Source organism: Chaetodon trifascialis, chromosome 17, assembly GCF_039877785.1.
Source record: "Chaetodon trifascialis isolate fChaTrf1 chromosome 17, fChaTrf1.hap1, whole genome shotgun sequence".
NCBI classification, from domain to species: Eukaryota; Metazoa; Chordata; class Actinopteri; order Chaetodontiformes; family Chaetodontidae; genus Chaetodon; species Chaetodon trifascialis.
Window position 1 is genome coordinate 10,437,990 of NC_092072.1, and position 16,724 is coordinate 10,454,713.

The 16,724-nt window shown below is 40.7% G+C and overlaps 1 protein-coding gene across 9 annotated transcripts in view; it reads right to left on the reverse strand.

Moving 5' to 3' along the window:
- LOC139345495 (ras/Rap GTPase-activating protein SynGAP-like) overlaps positions 1-16,724 on the reverse strand; it is a 43,460-nt gene that overhangs the window by 13,451 nt on the left and 13,285 nt on the right. For 5 of the 9 annotated variants that reach the window (XM_070984106.1, XM_070984103.1, XM_070984110.1 and 2 more), the window contains 13 exons: positions 16,636-16,724; positions 16,214-16,335; positions 10,134-10,287; positions 9,611-9,709; positions 9,219-9,458; positions 8,774-9,109; positions 8,460-8,604; positions 7,832-7,976; positions 7,137-7,373; positions 5,513-5,714; positions 4,307-4,497; positions 2,645-2,849; positions 1,347-1,928 (listed from right to left, as the gene is read on the reverse strand). In XM_070984106.1, the coding sequence (XP_070840207.1) occupies positions 1,347-1,928; positions 2,645-2,849; positions 4,307-4,497; positions 5,513-5,714; positions 7,137-7,373; positions 7,832-7,976; positions 8,460-8,604; positions 8,774-9,109; positions 9,219-9,458; positions 9,611-9,709; positions 10,134-10,287; positions 16,214-16,335; positions 16,636-16,724 (2,747 nt within the window). Of the gene's footprint in view, positions 1-1,346; positions 1,929-2,644; positions 2,850-4,306; positions 4,498-5,512; positions 5,715-7,136; positions 7,374-7,831; positions 7,977-8,459; positions 8,605-8,773; positions 9,110-9,218; positions 9,480-9,610; positions 9,710-10,133; positions 10,288-16,213; positions 16,336-16,635 lie in introns of all 9 variants that reach the window. The other 4 variants (XM_070984105.1, XM_070984102.1, XM_070984109.1 and 1 more) reach the window with 1 other exon arrangement.

Below are 16,724 nucleotides of genomic sequence, written 5' to 3' on the forward strand. Positions count from 1 at the left end.
TTAATAGGTACATCTAGCTAAAGCTAATGCAAATACTACAGTCCTGTGATAAATCCTCCATGAAGGGAGACAAGATAGGGGTAGAAGGTGTAGACAAGATAAGAGAAACACCTGTTGATACGATCAACTGGTCACTGTGGCGGGTTTGACAGCCAAGAAACCAACAACAATGGCAACAGCCAGCCACAAGCAACAAACACAACAAACAATTAAGAATTTGACCTGAATTGTTTTAAACATTACAGATCGTTTAAGTCAGAGACTACTTGTAGATTTCCACACAATGGAGCCTGGTCTGACGCTCTCGTTAATCCCCTCGTTATCATTCACACCGACGAAAAAATCCACAGGACCGCTCGTAAAAGCTTTTGCAAAACAAAGAAAGGGTGATACAGAAAAATATAAAAACCGTGCATTAAGCATCCATCACATCCAAAAACATTAACAATGAGGTAAAGTGATGAAGAGTTAAGAGACTTAGAGAGGTCAAAAAACCGTATGGCTCCACTCTCACCTCGCCCGATTCAATGACTGACTGACCTCACGGGAGCCTCAATCAAAGTAATTAAAGGTGTACAGCACCTCAAAAAACCAAATTCTTATATGCCCCCATCCAATACAAATATTACATAAATGACATTTTCATCCATTTTAAACCATCAAAACGCATTTTTAATCATAAACTAATTACATTATCATACAACTGAACTGAAACTACCTGTAAATAGGCCTTTTAATCCCTTCTAAACCAATTAACTTATATTACCATGTATTTTAGGTGTTCTTAACTTAACTTCAATTATTTATTAACCCTTTTTTTAACCAAAAATCAAAGACGTGCATTTAGGCTCCTACACCACTGTTACAGATACAAATGAATAAAACAGAAGAGCAGTCTGTGAACAACATGATCTCCACCTGGTGGTGCTCTTTAAAACACAATGCCATTCTGGTTATTCAGCTACAGTTCAGTATAAATATGGAGACCAATTTCTGTCCTGGTGGAGGAGGTCTCTTTGCTGGTGACACACTCATTAATAGGCAAGAGGCATATTAATCTATGATGACGGTGTCAGTCACCTCTTTGCCTATAAGATGACATTCGACTGCACTGTCCACTGCTTTTAACAAAACCTTGAACTACACAGAAGAGTGGCATCATGTGCATGAATAGAACTGTAACCACTAAAGCTGTATTGCATGAGATCTTGTTTTCTATATTCATTGCATATTGCAGATTTTTGTGAAAAACAAGAAGGTATGAAAAATATTGCTGCATATCATTACAACCATAAAACTGTCTTTCTGCAATATTTAAAGGGCGAAGAGAAGTGAGAGATTCCTACCTGCACCTGCAGTGACAGCTGGTGCCAGGCGTAGTCATTGCTCTGATTCTGCCGGGTGAAATCATCACTGTAGCTGTGTGAGTGGACAATGCTGGGCTGCACCAGACTGCTCTGTGACCGCAGGCCGGACAAGTCCTCGCTGCGGGAGAAGGCATTGTTGCCAAAGGCTGGCTGATAGTCGTGGTGGCCGTTCTCGGGCTCGGGGGCGAGGAGGAGAGGAGGGGGAGGCTGAGACTGAGACTGAGCCGGGGAGTTCTGGGCGGCCAGATGGAATAGCGGGTTCTGGAAAGACAGGGGGAAGTGCATCGCTGCTGCAGCCTGCTGCTGCTGTTGAGAGATGGATTCGGTGGGCCCTCCTATGTGGCCCATCTGGCTCAGCCTCAAACCAGAGCCCGCTGAGCCTGCCGGCATATGCCCTCCCATACGAAGAGGACCACAGAGGTTCCCGAAGCTGTGGCCCAGGCCGGCGATGGAGGCCTGAGAGGATGTGAGCATGTCTCCCACAGAGTTCAGGTTGGAAATGCTGTTCATACGGGAGTCCTGAAGGTCCATCATGGACACACTTTTATTCACACTATGAACCTGAGGGAAGCAACACAAACAGCTGCTGTAGCTTTAGTTTGGACTTGATTTTATACAAAAACATTGCATTTTACTCCACACTGCATGTACAGTAAGTGTGTGTGTTTAAATTGAATTCAAACACATTTCGCTCTCATATTGATGCCTTTAGACAGCAAAATGCATTTATAGTTATGCCAGACCAATGTTTTACTCCCATGTGTGTTGTTTTATTCCATTTTAGCTTATCATCCCTGATCTTTTTTTAAAATCCTTCATTATGTCTTTTTTATTGCCTTGTTGTTTTTTTCTGTCTTATCTCCAAGCCTTTTTATGCCTTTATGTCCTCTTTTATGGCTAAAGTGCTGTACGAATAAGCATGCCTTGCCGTGTCTTACCTTACTGGATCTTTTACTACATAAATAATGATGTGTGTAAGTAATGAAACCAAATTCTCTCTAATAAAATTGAAAATCAGTCTTGAAAATATGTTAAATTGATTAAATAATCAGTAATAATCTGTTATGATATCTAGTTCAATTATAATCTACTCTCAAAAAAAAGGAGAAAATGTCTTAAATGTTCACCTAAAGTGGATAACAGTGTGACGCCACAGTCATCACATTATTTGTAAAGATGTAAGTACTAATACTTTCAGAGAAGGCTTGAAAACAGCAGAATTAAGACTGAATTCAGCAAACAGAACAAAACCGTCAAATGACTCTTTCACATCGTACCTTTGGATCGGGCTCAGTGATGTCGGAGCTGCTCGTGCAGTACGCGGGGCTGGATCGAGCCAGCGGCGGGCGGGTCACGTAGAACACCTCCCTCGACGAGCGGAGGTCTCGTTCTGCCTGACGCCTCATGTTCAGATTAGAGGAGAGGGATTCTACAGCTGAGACTCCGGTCGTAGGGGAAGGCAGACGAGAGATGTCTATCGAACTGCAAGACACACAACAGAGTGTTATGCACACTGTCTCATAGAGTATTTACACTTGTTTTTATTTTACATGATTCCATTAGATTTTATACAATGTGGATGAGAATACTATATATACTGAATGTACATTTACTGTGTATTACTGTTTCTGTGCAATGCCTTGATAACCTGCTTCTAAAACACAGATAAATGTACATATTTAATCATGATCTATATATCTAACTATGACCCCTGGTATGACCCAAACTGATGCCACTGTGATCAAATGGTCAGTGCCTTAAACCTTCCAAAACTGTTTAGTTTAGTTGTTACTCCCTAATATGCGCAATATTTCCTCGTTACCCACACCTTATTTTTTTCTAATTTCCCAATTATCTCATGACCCACTAGATTCGTTCACCCTATAGGAGACCTAATCCAGGTTAGCAACCGCTGCCCTAAAGCCCTCAAGGACACCCACGTCCTGCCTACTGTTTTATATATTTAACTCAAATATTACATGGTGAGAAAATGTGCTCGAGGACACTGTAGCTTGTTAATTGTTTGAAGCTGCATTTTTTATGGATTAGCTGTCGAATAAAATAAAAGGACAAATTGGTTAGTTTGGTCGTCAAGAATGTTGAGGGGGGAAAAGATAAATCATCACATTAATAAACAATGGCAGCATCATTCCTCTGCTGTGAAAAATGTGTGAAAACGTGTGAAAAATCCAAGTTATTTTGCACGCTGTCAATCATTTGTCCTTAGAGATTTTGATCTTATGGTTTATGGTATGCAAAAACTACACATTTTGTATTATGTAACTGTTGCATAATGAAACGTGGAAACCCAGTGAGGATAAGGCGTGACTCTATCCTGTCAGTCACTCGTAGCCTGATACCTCTGGGGTTAGAGCTACGAGGAGCGGCAGGTGTGCGGATCCTTGTGTTGGTTTCAATTTCCACATGTTTGATCTCTGTCCTCACGCACCTGCCTGCTGCAGATTTAAGTCATTCTCATTCAGTTGCATGTTTACTGCTGCAGATTTTGTTCCAACAGGCTAGTGCTTGGAAGGAGGGATTTGTAATGGTAAACACAAAAGAGATGCAGTGGAGTCCCTCTGATATTACAGCTGTTTTTCTCTTACTTAAGGTGTTCTTTAAACAGTTAGGCTGTAATGAGAGCAACTGTCTCTTGACAATAGCAGAGTGCAGACATGAATTCAAAGACAGAGGAAAGAGGTTTGGGTAAAAGAGTCTGGGAACAGATGTTTCTGGCAAAGTCTGATAAAATAATTAAAAAGTCTGAAGAGGTGCATTAGCATTATTGGCTTTCGAAACACACCAGCTATTGTGCTTCTCTGGCCTTTTTATGTGTTACTGATAATTACACCCATATGAAAGTGTAATTCCTCAGCAAATCCAATTTCACGTGGAGACACAATAGCAATAAAAATACATGACAAAGCACGAGAAGATACCTGTTCAAGTCACGCATCATGAGGCTTTGGAAGTCAGAGGACATGAGACGATTGAAAGATGGCCGCGAGAAGAGTCTGTCCTTCGGTCTGTCTGGCTGGTGATTTGTAGGCATGTGGAGCTGCGGGTTCCTCAGGGCGACGCTGATGTCATTTAGCAGCCGCGGCAGGGGTCCCAGTTTGAGAATAGCATCCTGCAGCATGGAAAGATTTTCAAAATCAAGAACATCCAACACTCACATGCCTTAAAGCAGGGGTTCTTAAGCTCTTTCGCACCAGGGACCATTTTTACTGACAATGTTGTGGCTGTCCAGGCAACTGGGGGGAGGGTAAGACCGAGAAAAAGGCAAAATAGAAGGTGAAGCTAAACATCTCATGTTCTGATGACCTACTTTACTTCAAAGTCATTATCCTGTTGTTGTGGGCTTGACAGGGAGGCATATGAAAAGATGAATCACAGGCAGACTGTGCCTATTATCTGAAATTATTTTTATTATTGCTATAAATAGGGATGCCCTGATCCAATCCGCTGGGGAGGTATTGGAATCGATACTGTCCTTGTTAAGAGGGTTGGGCACTGGCCAAACAATTAAATCCTTTTTGTCATTAATGTTGCTATAAGATTCAGCTTTCAGTCATCTGTTACATTCATTTGGTCACGATCCATCAGCTCCATAAAGCCGTAGAAATACTGAATTAAATGCATTTTAAAATGAAGGTAGTATTAACAACACCTGTCAGGGTTCGCTAATGTCACTAAAAATTAATTCCATCTTGGCAGATAACCTTATTTTAGGAATCAAAATCTTTATCAGGCAAGAGAAATCGGTACATCCCCAATGATAAATCTATTATTCAGCATCTTCTACATGTCTTTCATAAAACACACAGCATTTAGAAAGCACATAACGTTCCTTATCCGTCCACCTATGAGACATTTTAGGGCTGAACATAAAAAATTTAGATCTTTCATTATTTTAGAATTACAGCACAATCTCAATGAATTAACAGTGCAAACACTAGAGTTAAATATTAAAGTATTAATTTCACCCCAGTTTTAATGGAGTTCAAATAACATTCATTCTGTTTCTGTGTGACAGAAAACTGCAGGACCTCATTTTCCAACTCTGCCCATTCTTACGTTAGAGACAGAAAGAATATTACGTTTTAAATTAATGCTCCAGTAGCTCATCGTGTTATTCTACCTACCTTGCTGAGCTGACCCATGACTTCCCACAGTAAGCTGTGGAGCATGGACAGTTCTCTGCCGAGGTCAATGTAGCCCTCAAACCCTCCTGCGTTTCCTCCGGCGTCCATGTTGGAAATCTCATAGAGAAACTGCTGCATGGAGCCCCACTCCATTTCCAGGAACTCATTCATGAAAAACATGTATTCCTCCTTGGGTCCAAACCTGCAGAGGCAATAATGACAGGATACATGACAAGAGGGAAGATGAAGACGATTTGGACAGTGATTGCCTTTTTCATTTTGACCATAAAACAATATAACAACAGTGAGTATGTTCGCATGTCCATTTTGTATCATAGACATATATCTGAGTCGGTCCAGGTGTGTCTTTGACTCTCTGAATTTAGGTGTTTACCTGATGTAATATCTTGGTGTTCTTTCACAGTGCTACAGCTACAGTAGCTTATCCAGGTTTACACTCTCAAACCCAAAAACCCAACCATAACTGGGATACTAGTGAAATTCATTACAGTAGTTTAACCACATAATGTTAACTTTGGGTCTGCTTACTGGCTTTTAACTGCAGCTCACAGCCTTCATCAGCATATGGAATTGACTCACTTGTCATCACGTGACTCTAGTACACAATGTCGGTCATGTGAAAGCAAGTGGGCGCATATGAGGGGGAGCTTGTAACCCCTGTCTCCTTTCAAAATTTTTGGCATCACATGCAAATGTCCTCTTTGATCTTTATTCACTGACTCCTGATGTGCAGCTGGAAATAGCTCGTTGGTGTCTAAAACAAACTAATCTATCACTTATTTTCTGGATTTTTCTTTCAGTTCACCTCTTAGACCAAGGTCAAATTTATTTCTACAGTAAGTGCTTTACAACAAACATTGTTTAGTCTATAAGATGTCAGAAACTAGTGAAAACAGCCCTAAAACGTTTCCAAAGCCTGAGGCGATGTCATCAAAATACTTCAGACCAAAAGTCCATAACATGTTCATTTTACAATGATATAAAACAGAGAAATTCTCTTGTTGGAGAAGCTTGAACCAGTTTGCTTGATATATAACTTAAAAGGACTGATTGTTAAAATTGGTTTCTAAAATGGTTGATAATTAATTTCTTGTCAATCAACCAATCGACTAATTGTGTCAATGTTAAAGGGCCCCTTGAGTTATTATTTTATTTTATTATTTTTTTTAATTTTATTATTATTTTATTATACCTTCAGCTCATTTTCATCTGATTACTATGTATATTACAATATTTATTTATTAGTTATCAAGTATTTTATCCAGTGTTTCTAAAATGTGGAGCTTTAGTATTAAAATGCCAACAAACTTTTGATGTCTTAATTATAAGTGGCCTTTTTAAAGCAGCAGAATTGTTTTAATATGTCAGTAAAGAGCCCACAGTGAAGGTAGGAACAAATGTGTCGCAGCTGAAAGCCTTGGAGCTCACTGTGGGTGACTAACAGTTTATACCTCGCAGTCAAGCCTCTATTTCCATGATGTTACTCCATGACATGCATCCCGCCTTGCTTAAGCATCAGGGTCTGCAAATCTAAATATGCACTGAATGAAATGGATGTACTGTCATAGCTGGTGTGAGAGGACAGGTGATGACAGAGACTCACTTGCTGAAGCTGGCCAGGTTCTGCATCACCTTGGCTATGAGTGTAAGCGTGCGGGATGTGCGTTCGGCGGGGTACTCCTGCATGAGGTTGAACAGGGAGGGGGACATGATGGCTGGGCACATGAAACGGAGGAACAGGGAGGAGCTGATGAGGCTGTCAGCGAGATCCTCTCTTCCACGCTCAGCACATCTGGCCCTCCACGAGGCGAAAACTTCCTTCAGCTCCCGGGGAAATATGCTGAAACAAGAGCATGAGTTTATTACTCACTGTCAGGGAGAGCAGCAAGAGAAAATCCAGCAGCCCTCAGGAATTCTGCAAGGTCAGGAGCAAACATACGGAAAGTTAGTGGACCATACTCTGCTCCAGACTATGAATATGTTTATGAAACCATTTTTGAAACTCTTTCACATGACGTTGATGATCTTACTGATTATATCACTGGGACAAAAACATCTAAGTAGCAAATAATCATGTTATAAATTGGTTTATATCTGTTTAAATATCAGTTTGCAAAAACAGATCTTATGTTGTTGTTGTTGTTGTTGTTGTTTCAATCAATTTCTGGAATTTCTATAAATAAATGATTTATTTTTGACACCCCATATCAAAGTGATTGACATGGGCAGGTGCAGGTGCCAGCAATCAATACACAAATGGAGCATACAGTTTTCTGACAGGTAAGAGGAAAAACTAACCAGAGAGAGTTGATAATCTTGCAGAGTAACAGCTCACAACACATGCGAAGATTAGCTTGATGGTCAGCAAGGACTGACGGCGGGACACGCATGGGATCCACCTCACAGTTCTCTTCAGACTCATATAAGGCTCGAATGAAGTCACCTGCAGGTTGTAGATGACACAGTCGTTATATTTCCCATAATGTATCAAAATACAACTAATTCAGTCATCAACTACTTTAACAGATGGATCTGGAGGACACAGTTGCACAAACGCTGAAGTCAAATCAATTGGATTTGTGCATCAATAAAAAAAACTTAAATAAGCTGTTACATTTATTATTTTTCTTTCTTTGCGTGAGAAAATAGGAAAAGGGAACACGGTGACATTTAGACAATTCTAATCAGACTCCTATTTCTAAAAACGCTGCTACCACAATGAATAAGAGTAACGTGGGAAAATGTCACAAATATAGCACAAATCTAGATCAAACCACTTCAACATTAAACAACGCTGGAATTAACCTTGTCTGACACACATCATCACAACATTTGATTTCCTTTGGGCTTCAAACACTCTTTTCATTTAGGCAGCCGGTCACTGCACACAGTGATGTGCAGTGGGGTTAATCTGCAGCAGTCTTACCAATAGCATCCTTGAGGTATCTGTGACCTATCAGTTTGAGGTACTCTTCCACAGCCTTTGTAGCTAGCGTGTTCTCACGAAAGATCAAGTGCTCACGGTCCATGAATCGATCCACCTCACACATCGCCATGTCAGACAGGAACTCCTGAGAAGAGATTTGATTTTCAGTTCAGTAGAGCTTACACAAAGGACAGCAGATAGTGCTTATTACAATGAGGCACACCTACAAATCACACAGGGAGCTAAGACACGTGAAAAGCAGTGATTTATGGAACAACAACAAGCAACCTGGTTACATTTGATCCCTTGTTTACCTTTGTCTTCCCTGTACTTTGAAGGATGTGCACCAGAGCAAACGCCACCTCCTCCTTGCTTTTTACACTCAGCAGCGGCTCCAGGACTGCACACAGTGTTCGGTAGTTGTTGGTAATGTACTCAGCAAACTCCTTGTACAGCTCCATCGGGAGGATGTTCATTGTCTGATAGCGAGACTTGACACGTAGTGAGGCGTTGATCACTTTGGCACTTCCAACACCACCGCTTTTGGCCAAGACACTGGACTGTATCACTGGGTACCACTGCTCGACGAACTGCCGGCCTGTGATGCTGGAGATGGGGATGCTGACAAGGCCAAGATATGTGCTTTTCTCCTGGATTACCAAGCAAAACAACATTTTATTTTTCAGATTTGTAGCACAAAATGTTTTTTTTGAGCAAGAACTATGTTTTTTTCCAGATCAACACAGAAGAATGTAATACCTTGCGTCTTTTTTTGTCAGTTTCCTTGTAGAGGTGCAAACGAAGGCTACGAATGGTAGGCAAGTTGTTAAATTCAAAATGCTCGCCCCAGAAAACTGTGTCCGTCCGGGGTTTGCTGGTGGTGCGTGCGTACAGCATGTCATCCAGACACAGCTCACAATAGTAGCGTTTCTTTGCTGGAAGGTCTCGAGCTTCAATGATCCACAACTTCAGCACATTGTCCACCCGTCTGCTGTTGTCCTGAAAGTGAAACGAGGAGTTCTATTACTGAATTATAACAGTCCTTAATTACATCAGTTCTTAATGTTACACCCTTGGTCTTTAGATGAAATACCAGGCCACCAGCTGTCAAATCATTTTCATTTGAAATGAGGGACATCTATTGTATCTACCTTGTTGGGTTTGACGGCTCGTTGCAGATTTTCAATCCACTTGTCTCTCTCTGAAGCTGATCGGCAGGCAAAACATTTTGTCCCTGAACTGGTGGTCACCTGTCGACAAAAGTTTTTGCATATTCGTTTTCATAAAATATTCCTCATATGGCTAGAACTAACAATTGTTTTTACTTTCAATTAATCTGTTCACTGACTGATTATGTTGGTAAGTCCAAAGCACAGGGTAGCTTAGTTAAATAATTGAAACCAGAGATTCTCTTGATAGACAGTACAAAACAAAAACAATTAATCAATTTAAAACTGTTGCCTATTAACTTTCCTTTCACCACTTGGTCACTCCATATATCTAATTTGGAGAGAGGTGAGAAGTAGCACCTAATCTGATGTCTTAACATACTGGGAACATTTTAACAATTCAGTTGTTTAGTTGGCTAACGATGTTTACAGCGACTTAAAAGAAATGTCCATTAGTAGGCAGGCTAAGCCTGGGAGAATGAAAAGGTTACGCAACATAACACACCTCAAAGCAGTACTCTTGACCTAAAATGCTAGAGTGGACAGGTTTGATTATGGCCTCCTCATCCAAAACTAGGTCCAAAGCCTCCGCAGCACTGCTAGGAGAAAGTAAGGATTCATGGGAGTGGGATTCTTTGAAGCTCTGCATCAGTCGTGTCCTGGCGAGAGACAAGAAGAAGGGACTTATTGACTTTCAGAATTCACATACTCATTGGTCTTTATATACTGATTACATTCGTCTTTCAACAAACACCCAAAAAGGATTTTCACAGAACAAAAAATGAGTCACTCCTGTAATTTCAGCATGATTTTTGAGATCTGATCCTTTTATAATGAGTTTATGAAAAAGATAAGACTACCAGATTTTCAGTTCTGGCATTTGCAGTTTGGTCTGTTGACTCGACACATGTGACTCATACTGCATGTGAGGAAAAGCAGAGTTCCAGTTTGAGGTGATGTCTGGAAATGCAATTACTCAATTCCTTATAACTGCATAATAATCTAAATGTACAGTACATGTAATGTTTGTACTGCCAACTGTTACGGAACAAAGTGTAAACCCAGAGACGTGATTCAGTGCAGCTGGTTGACAGAAATACTGTAGTGCAGTTCTAGAAAGATACAGAGGATTATGCCTGATCATAGGGCAACCTTTACAGGAGGGCAGCTCTATCAAGAAGAAGAAAAGTGGTGGTGGATGAGGAGGCTAGCCCAAAGGTCAAACAAAGTGGTCAGTAGGCCAACTGACTGTTCGCTAAACCCCACCCCCCCAGTTACTGCGTCTGCGCCCATCAAGCTTTCACACTGCATGTATGGAATTTACAGTGGTAAAGGTGGAGGATTTACCATCAAAATTCACAGTAAATTAAAGTAGGCTTGTCATTTCTAGCAGGATTTTGTAAGCTAAAATGATGACTCTCAATAGCTAATGTGGTAAGTGGAGCTAGCTAACTACTAGTATAGCAAGATATTCAGTCAGCTGTAAAGTCCATCCTTGGCTGGCATTTCCATGTGACACAATTTAAAATGAGAACCTTGTGAAAGGATCTTAAATATGTACTTGATGGCTGCCTACATGACATAATACTAAAAGGCTGAGGTCAAAGCTACACGACCCAGGCATAACGTCAGCATCCTCGCCAGCTGTTGTTCCATATAATGTATACAATAGCAAGGATCTAACCTGTAACCGCACAGAATAATGTGGAAGCTAATAAAATGTCCATTGCCATGCCCACTGAAACACTTTGTTACAATTGTAGGTAGTAGTTAGCTAAAAAGACATGCTAACTGTTTATGTCATCTTACGTTAGAGCAGATAAAGACAAGGTTTAATCCATGAGCACGTTTGCTCTTGTGTTTAAGGTTATTTGCTCTCTGGCATAGAGTTGGATGACAAGATCAATATCACCCTCAATTTTCTGTTAAACATACAGTACAACCAGCAGCTGTTGTTGTAGCTTAGTTTAGCTTAGCTTAGCATAAAGACTGGAAACAGAGGAAACAGCTAGCCTGGCTCTGTCTATCATTAGCTCACCAATAACAGGTTATATGTTTTATCCATGCAAACACGTTTGTGAGAGAATAAATTGAAAATTAGGAGTTTAACAGTAAAAAGCAATAGTTTGCAATTTTGGGAAATGGACTTTGTGTTCAGGCAGACTTTGTTGAGAAGATTGATGCTGCTACACATCATTTCATATCAGGAGAGGCTTGTTTTAGCATTGAGACTGGAAGTTGGGGCTCTGTGGGGATGTAGAAAAAAATCTGCCAACCAGCATTGAGGCTAACTAAAGCTCACTAATCAACACAATATGTTATTTTCTGGGGAATGGGGCAGGGGGTTACACACTGAATAACGCTTTGAGCTACAGAAGAGGTGGTAGGCAGATTTTTGTTCCACTTTGGACAGAGCCAGGCTAGCTCTGGTTTCATATTTAACAGACAGCGGTACCAATGTTCTCATCTAACTCTCAGCAAGACAGCGAACAAGCATATTTTCCAAAATGCTGAATTATTCCATTAAGATTCTCTGAAAGTAAAGAAGGATGGACTGAAAATGTGGACTACATCTGCACTGAAATGCTGGAGCTAGCTTGCTGCATTATTAACATAGGCTGTGTGTGTAAGAGAGAAAATGAGGGGAAAGGAAAAACCAGTGGCTTTGAAGAAACACCTGATAATTATGCAGCAACTGAGGAGCACTAATTTAAGGCCAGATTTAATGTCGATGTGAATCGTCATGTCTGAGGAGCTGACAGTGCCTTCGCAGAATGAAGTACATGAAAAATGCTTTGGTAAACCGACTTGGCAGCAGAGGTACAGCAGCTGCGTTGGAAAGCTAGAGTGTGAAGTTGGATGCCGAGGATTTATAGCAAAGTCAACTTAACACTACTGAGTGAATTAAGTGTGTGTGGGCAGAACTCAAAGCAGGCTGTGAAGGCAGCTGTCTGAGGCAGTGGTGGGAGCCGGAGAGCAGCTGTGGTTAGACAGGAAAGTATAGCAACTGAGGCAGAAAGTCCCTTTAACCCCAACTCCATTAAGCTCCCCCCCGTGCCTGCTTCGGTGCAGCCTCCACAGAACCCCATGGGTTAATACATAATTCATTTTAACATTTGAACTGGGTTTCTGCTTTGGTGCTCACTCTGTATTTTAGAGCAAAGGATTTTTACATCACTCGCTAGACGACACATCTCACATCTCCGAGCATCGGACATCCACACCTGCCCTAAAAATGTCCATTATGCATCTTCTGTGGTGGGGGGAAAGTGTGCCGTCAGCATTACATTTTTACTTTCTGCCTCTCCTTCTCTACGTCTTTACTTTTCCCATATGTGCGTCGTGACTGGATTGTGTTAGGAGTGCATAAAATTTTGATCACAATGCAAGCCAGAATCTTCTGGGACGTGACCTGATGTCAAAATACAAACAAGAAAAAGCTGCCATGAGAGCCTCTACAGCTGCAAGCTATCGCATCCTGTCACGATTGGATAACAGAAATCACGCTGACAGGATAAATGTAGGAATAATGTGATTTTACCAGATTGACCAACAGATCCTTGAAGTTCAGATATTTGACCAAGATAACACTCATGACAATTTTGAGTGTAAAGAGTATTAGAAATATATTGAAATAAATGAGGATAATAGGTTTTGATCTCTGCTGGCTGACAGGCTTTATTATGAGGTGTAATTAACCATCCAAGGGTGATAAACATTTGTAAAAACAATTAATCTAAGCAGTATACACTGAAAACTCTAAAATAAATTAGTAAGAGCATTTATTTAAATGAATTTGTGGTTTGTAGTCAGCATGCAAGCATTACTCTCTCTCATTACTTTCTCACGTACACACATAAAATGAACTTAACTAACCAACTATTTTCTTTCATACCACATCCAGTCGGCTTTTAGAAGTCTTCAATGGGCAAATCAAATTTCACGTTCACATGTAATATGTCACAGCTCTGATCAATTGTTTCGCAGTGCTGCTATTAATATCAATCAAATGAATATCTTGGAAAAAGCACAAGCTAAAACCATCTGCGAATGTACCACCAAAGGCAATGCCCTTCAGCAGGGCTTTGCTTTTGTCAGAGTGGTTGATAAGAAGCTACAGTTCAGGTGAGGAGTGTCAGGTGGGCTCCCTGGAGAACCACCGGCAGTTTGGGATTCATCCACAATCTGCTTCAGCCACATAAACAAAGACATTTTTTTTTTTTTTTGAGGGAAGGATTAAAACATCCCTCAGGATACCACAAATGCTAATGTTAGCATATCATCATGTGAGCAATCCTCTAAACCTGCTGGGTTTTTTTTAGAGGTGTCTTGTCTTGAAGCATTGAGCCAGTGGACATTTGAATATTGTGTTGGATCACCGAAGTCATCTGAGGACTCTGAACATCTACCATTTTCTACAGCAGTTAATCAAGGCAGGACTACGTAGCTCATTCTAAACAGCAGCTGGCAAGGCCTCGAGTAGCAATTTTCACAGCAGAAACATTGACATGTCTCAGCGGGAAAAGCACATGTGTAACTGCAAACAGTAACAATGGCTCCATTTCATTTAAGTAGGCCAGTAAGCCAAATCCTGCATGGAACGCAATCAGCATTAATGATATTATTTATACCTGGGCTTTTCCTGCCAAAACGTCTGCCATGAAAAGGTTTATACAGGACGAGGTCTAACTGGCTTTCATTACATTTCCAAAGCTTTCCATCAGTCACTTGCTTTAAAGACACAGTGAAATTAATGCTCTAATCCTTTGTTCCTTAGTTAATTGTTCATTTGCTCTTGTTATATTCAAAATTTTTGAGTACATATATATATATATACTTTTAATATTTGTGCCCTGTCAAATGCAATATGGGGTGCTAGCTAACCCCAATCACCATCTATAACTTGACTGTTAGCTAGTGGGTAGATAGCAGAGCAACACCATTGCAGGTGAATGTCTGGTTTGCAGCTAGCGAAAAATTCTGTTTACATTTCCAAAGAATGTGGATGACGTCTACTTTGTTCAATTAACCCTTATCTCCTGATATAACTAAAACCTGCCCACGTATGCTGTTTCACTCAGACTAGACAGACACTCTTGCTTCCGTTTCACTGACTATAAACACACCATCATTAGGTGAAGAGCGAATAGAGCGAGACCAGAGGCAGAAAGTAAAGTGGCAGTAATGTCAGTTATACAGCGATATCCATCTAAAATCTGCTAGCGTTCGCAAACATTATCCACAATAATCTGCTGGTCATAACCAGACCCAAGTAAGGCATTCGCAGTAAAAGCATATTACAGTGAGCAAGGTTGTGTTTCAGTGCTTATGAATTCAGCCTTTTGAAGGGAGGAATGTGATATTTGTCCTTTCAAAAGTTACTTAGTCTCACTTTAAATAGTTTTCAAGCTATTTTACTGATGGACTGAGATTCTCTTCTTGGAGCCAAATGCAAGGCTAAAAATACAAGATACCTGCTCACATTCAAAACACAAATATAGCAATTGTCATAAAATTCATCAGTACCCTCAGTAACAACTGCATCATTCTGCTTGAATGCAGTTCGCTATAATTACATGAGCTTTACTATAGACCATAATTACAGTCAACAATCAGCTTGTCCTAGAACGAGGGGTAACCTTGAAGCTAGGTATTGAGGTTAGCAATGTTCTGGCCTCAGCTCAAAAAGAAACGGCAGTAAATGTGAAGAGACTTTCGCGGTGGTCACAGAAAACCGAAAAAGTAACACCCAGCGAACAAAGCAGCACGTCGGCCATTCAAGCAGAACAGATCTGGAGATCTAAGTGCATCAATAGGCGAATTTACATGTACTGTAAACACTATCAGCTCACAGAAGAAAAGGGGTGAAGACACAGTTCATATAACCACAACGTTCCCGGACTTGATTCCATTTGCTGCATGTCATACTGATCTCTTTCTCCCCACTTCATTCTTATGAGGCTCTACACTGCCAACTATCAAATACAGGCAAAGATGGCGAACAAAAAAAGACAGAAATGTGTACGCTCTCTGGTTCTTTCTGAGTGGAGTTATATTCTCCTTGGGTTTGTGTGGGCTTCTGCTGGGTGCTCCAGCTTCCTCCCACAGTCCAAGAACATGATCCAGAGGAACACAGAATCCACACTGTCATTATTTCTATGGTTTATTTTGTCTTGATCACACAATTACTGCATGATCTTGCCACAACATAAACTGTAGCACACATTTAACAGACATGTCTTACGTCTGCTGATTATAGATGAAAACCACATCGGAAATGAACGCGTTTTAACCTGCTGCTCATGACGAGACAGTTTGAGTAGCTCTGAGATGATAAATAATTATTTTAGAATAACAAGAGGAGGAAACTAATCTAAAAAATAAGATGATCAAAAGGAAACAGCGATAGCCAGGAATATATTTGTTAGACTTGTGATAAACTGGCAACCTGTCCACACAGTGCTTTCTTGGCTTTGGCCCAACACATGCTGGCACTGGTTCCAAACCCCACGTGACTCTGAGTTAGAAAACAGTTGGTATTACCATGTATTATATGAAGGCTTTATACAGTACAAGGCTACTTGCCTCTCTTGGTCAGCACTGCGAAACCGGGGCAAAATCATCTGTCTGAAGCTGCTGGTCCGGTCCAGTTTGGGCTGACTTTTGGCCCTCTTGATGGAGCCCTTCAGCCTTCGATTGAGAAAACTCTGAGGAAAATAGAGAAAAACACAGTTCATGAGAGCAGAATAACAACACTTTCCCTAGCTGTTTGAATATAATGCAATAAAAATAAACATTATTTACTTGCAGGCTGAGCTAGGAACTTTATGTATGACATTTTTTTTTATCTATGAAAGTGTAAACTCTTTCAAGCATCACATTCCCTGGAGGGAATTTACAATATTGGACTGGGCCCAAAAAATGTGCATGTGTTTTCATTGTGAGCAGAAAGCTTGCATATGTCAGACTTGCATTGGAAGAGTGTGACAGACCTTAATTGTACTCACCGGCTGTCTGAAGGGCTGTGGGGTGGCATTGGGAGGGGTCTCCATGCTTGACTGTCTTACAGAGGCAAAACTTGCCCTGCGGGATTGGT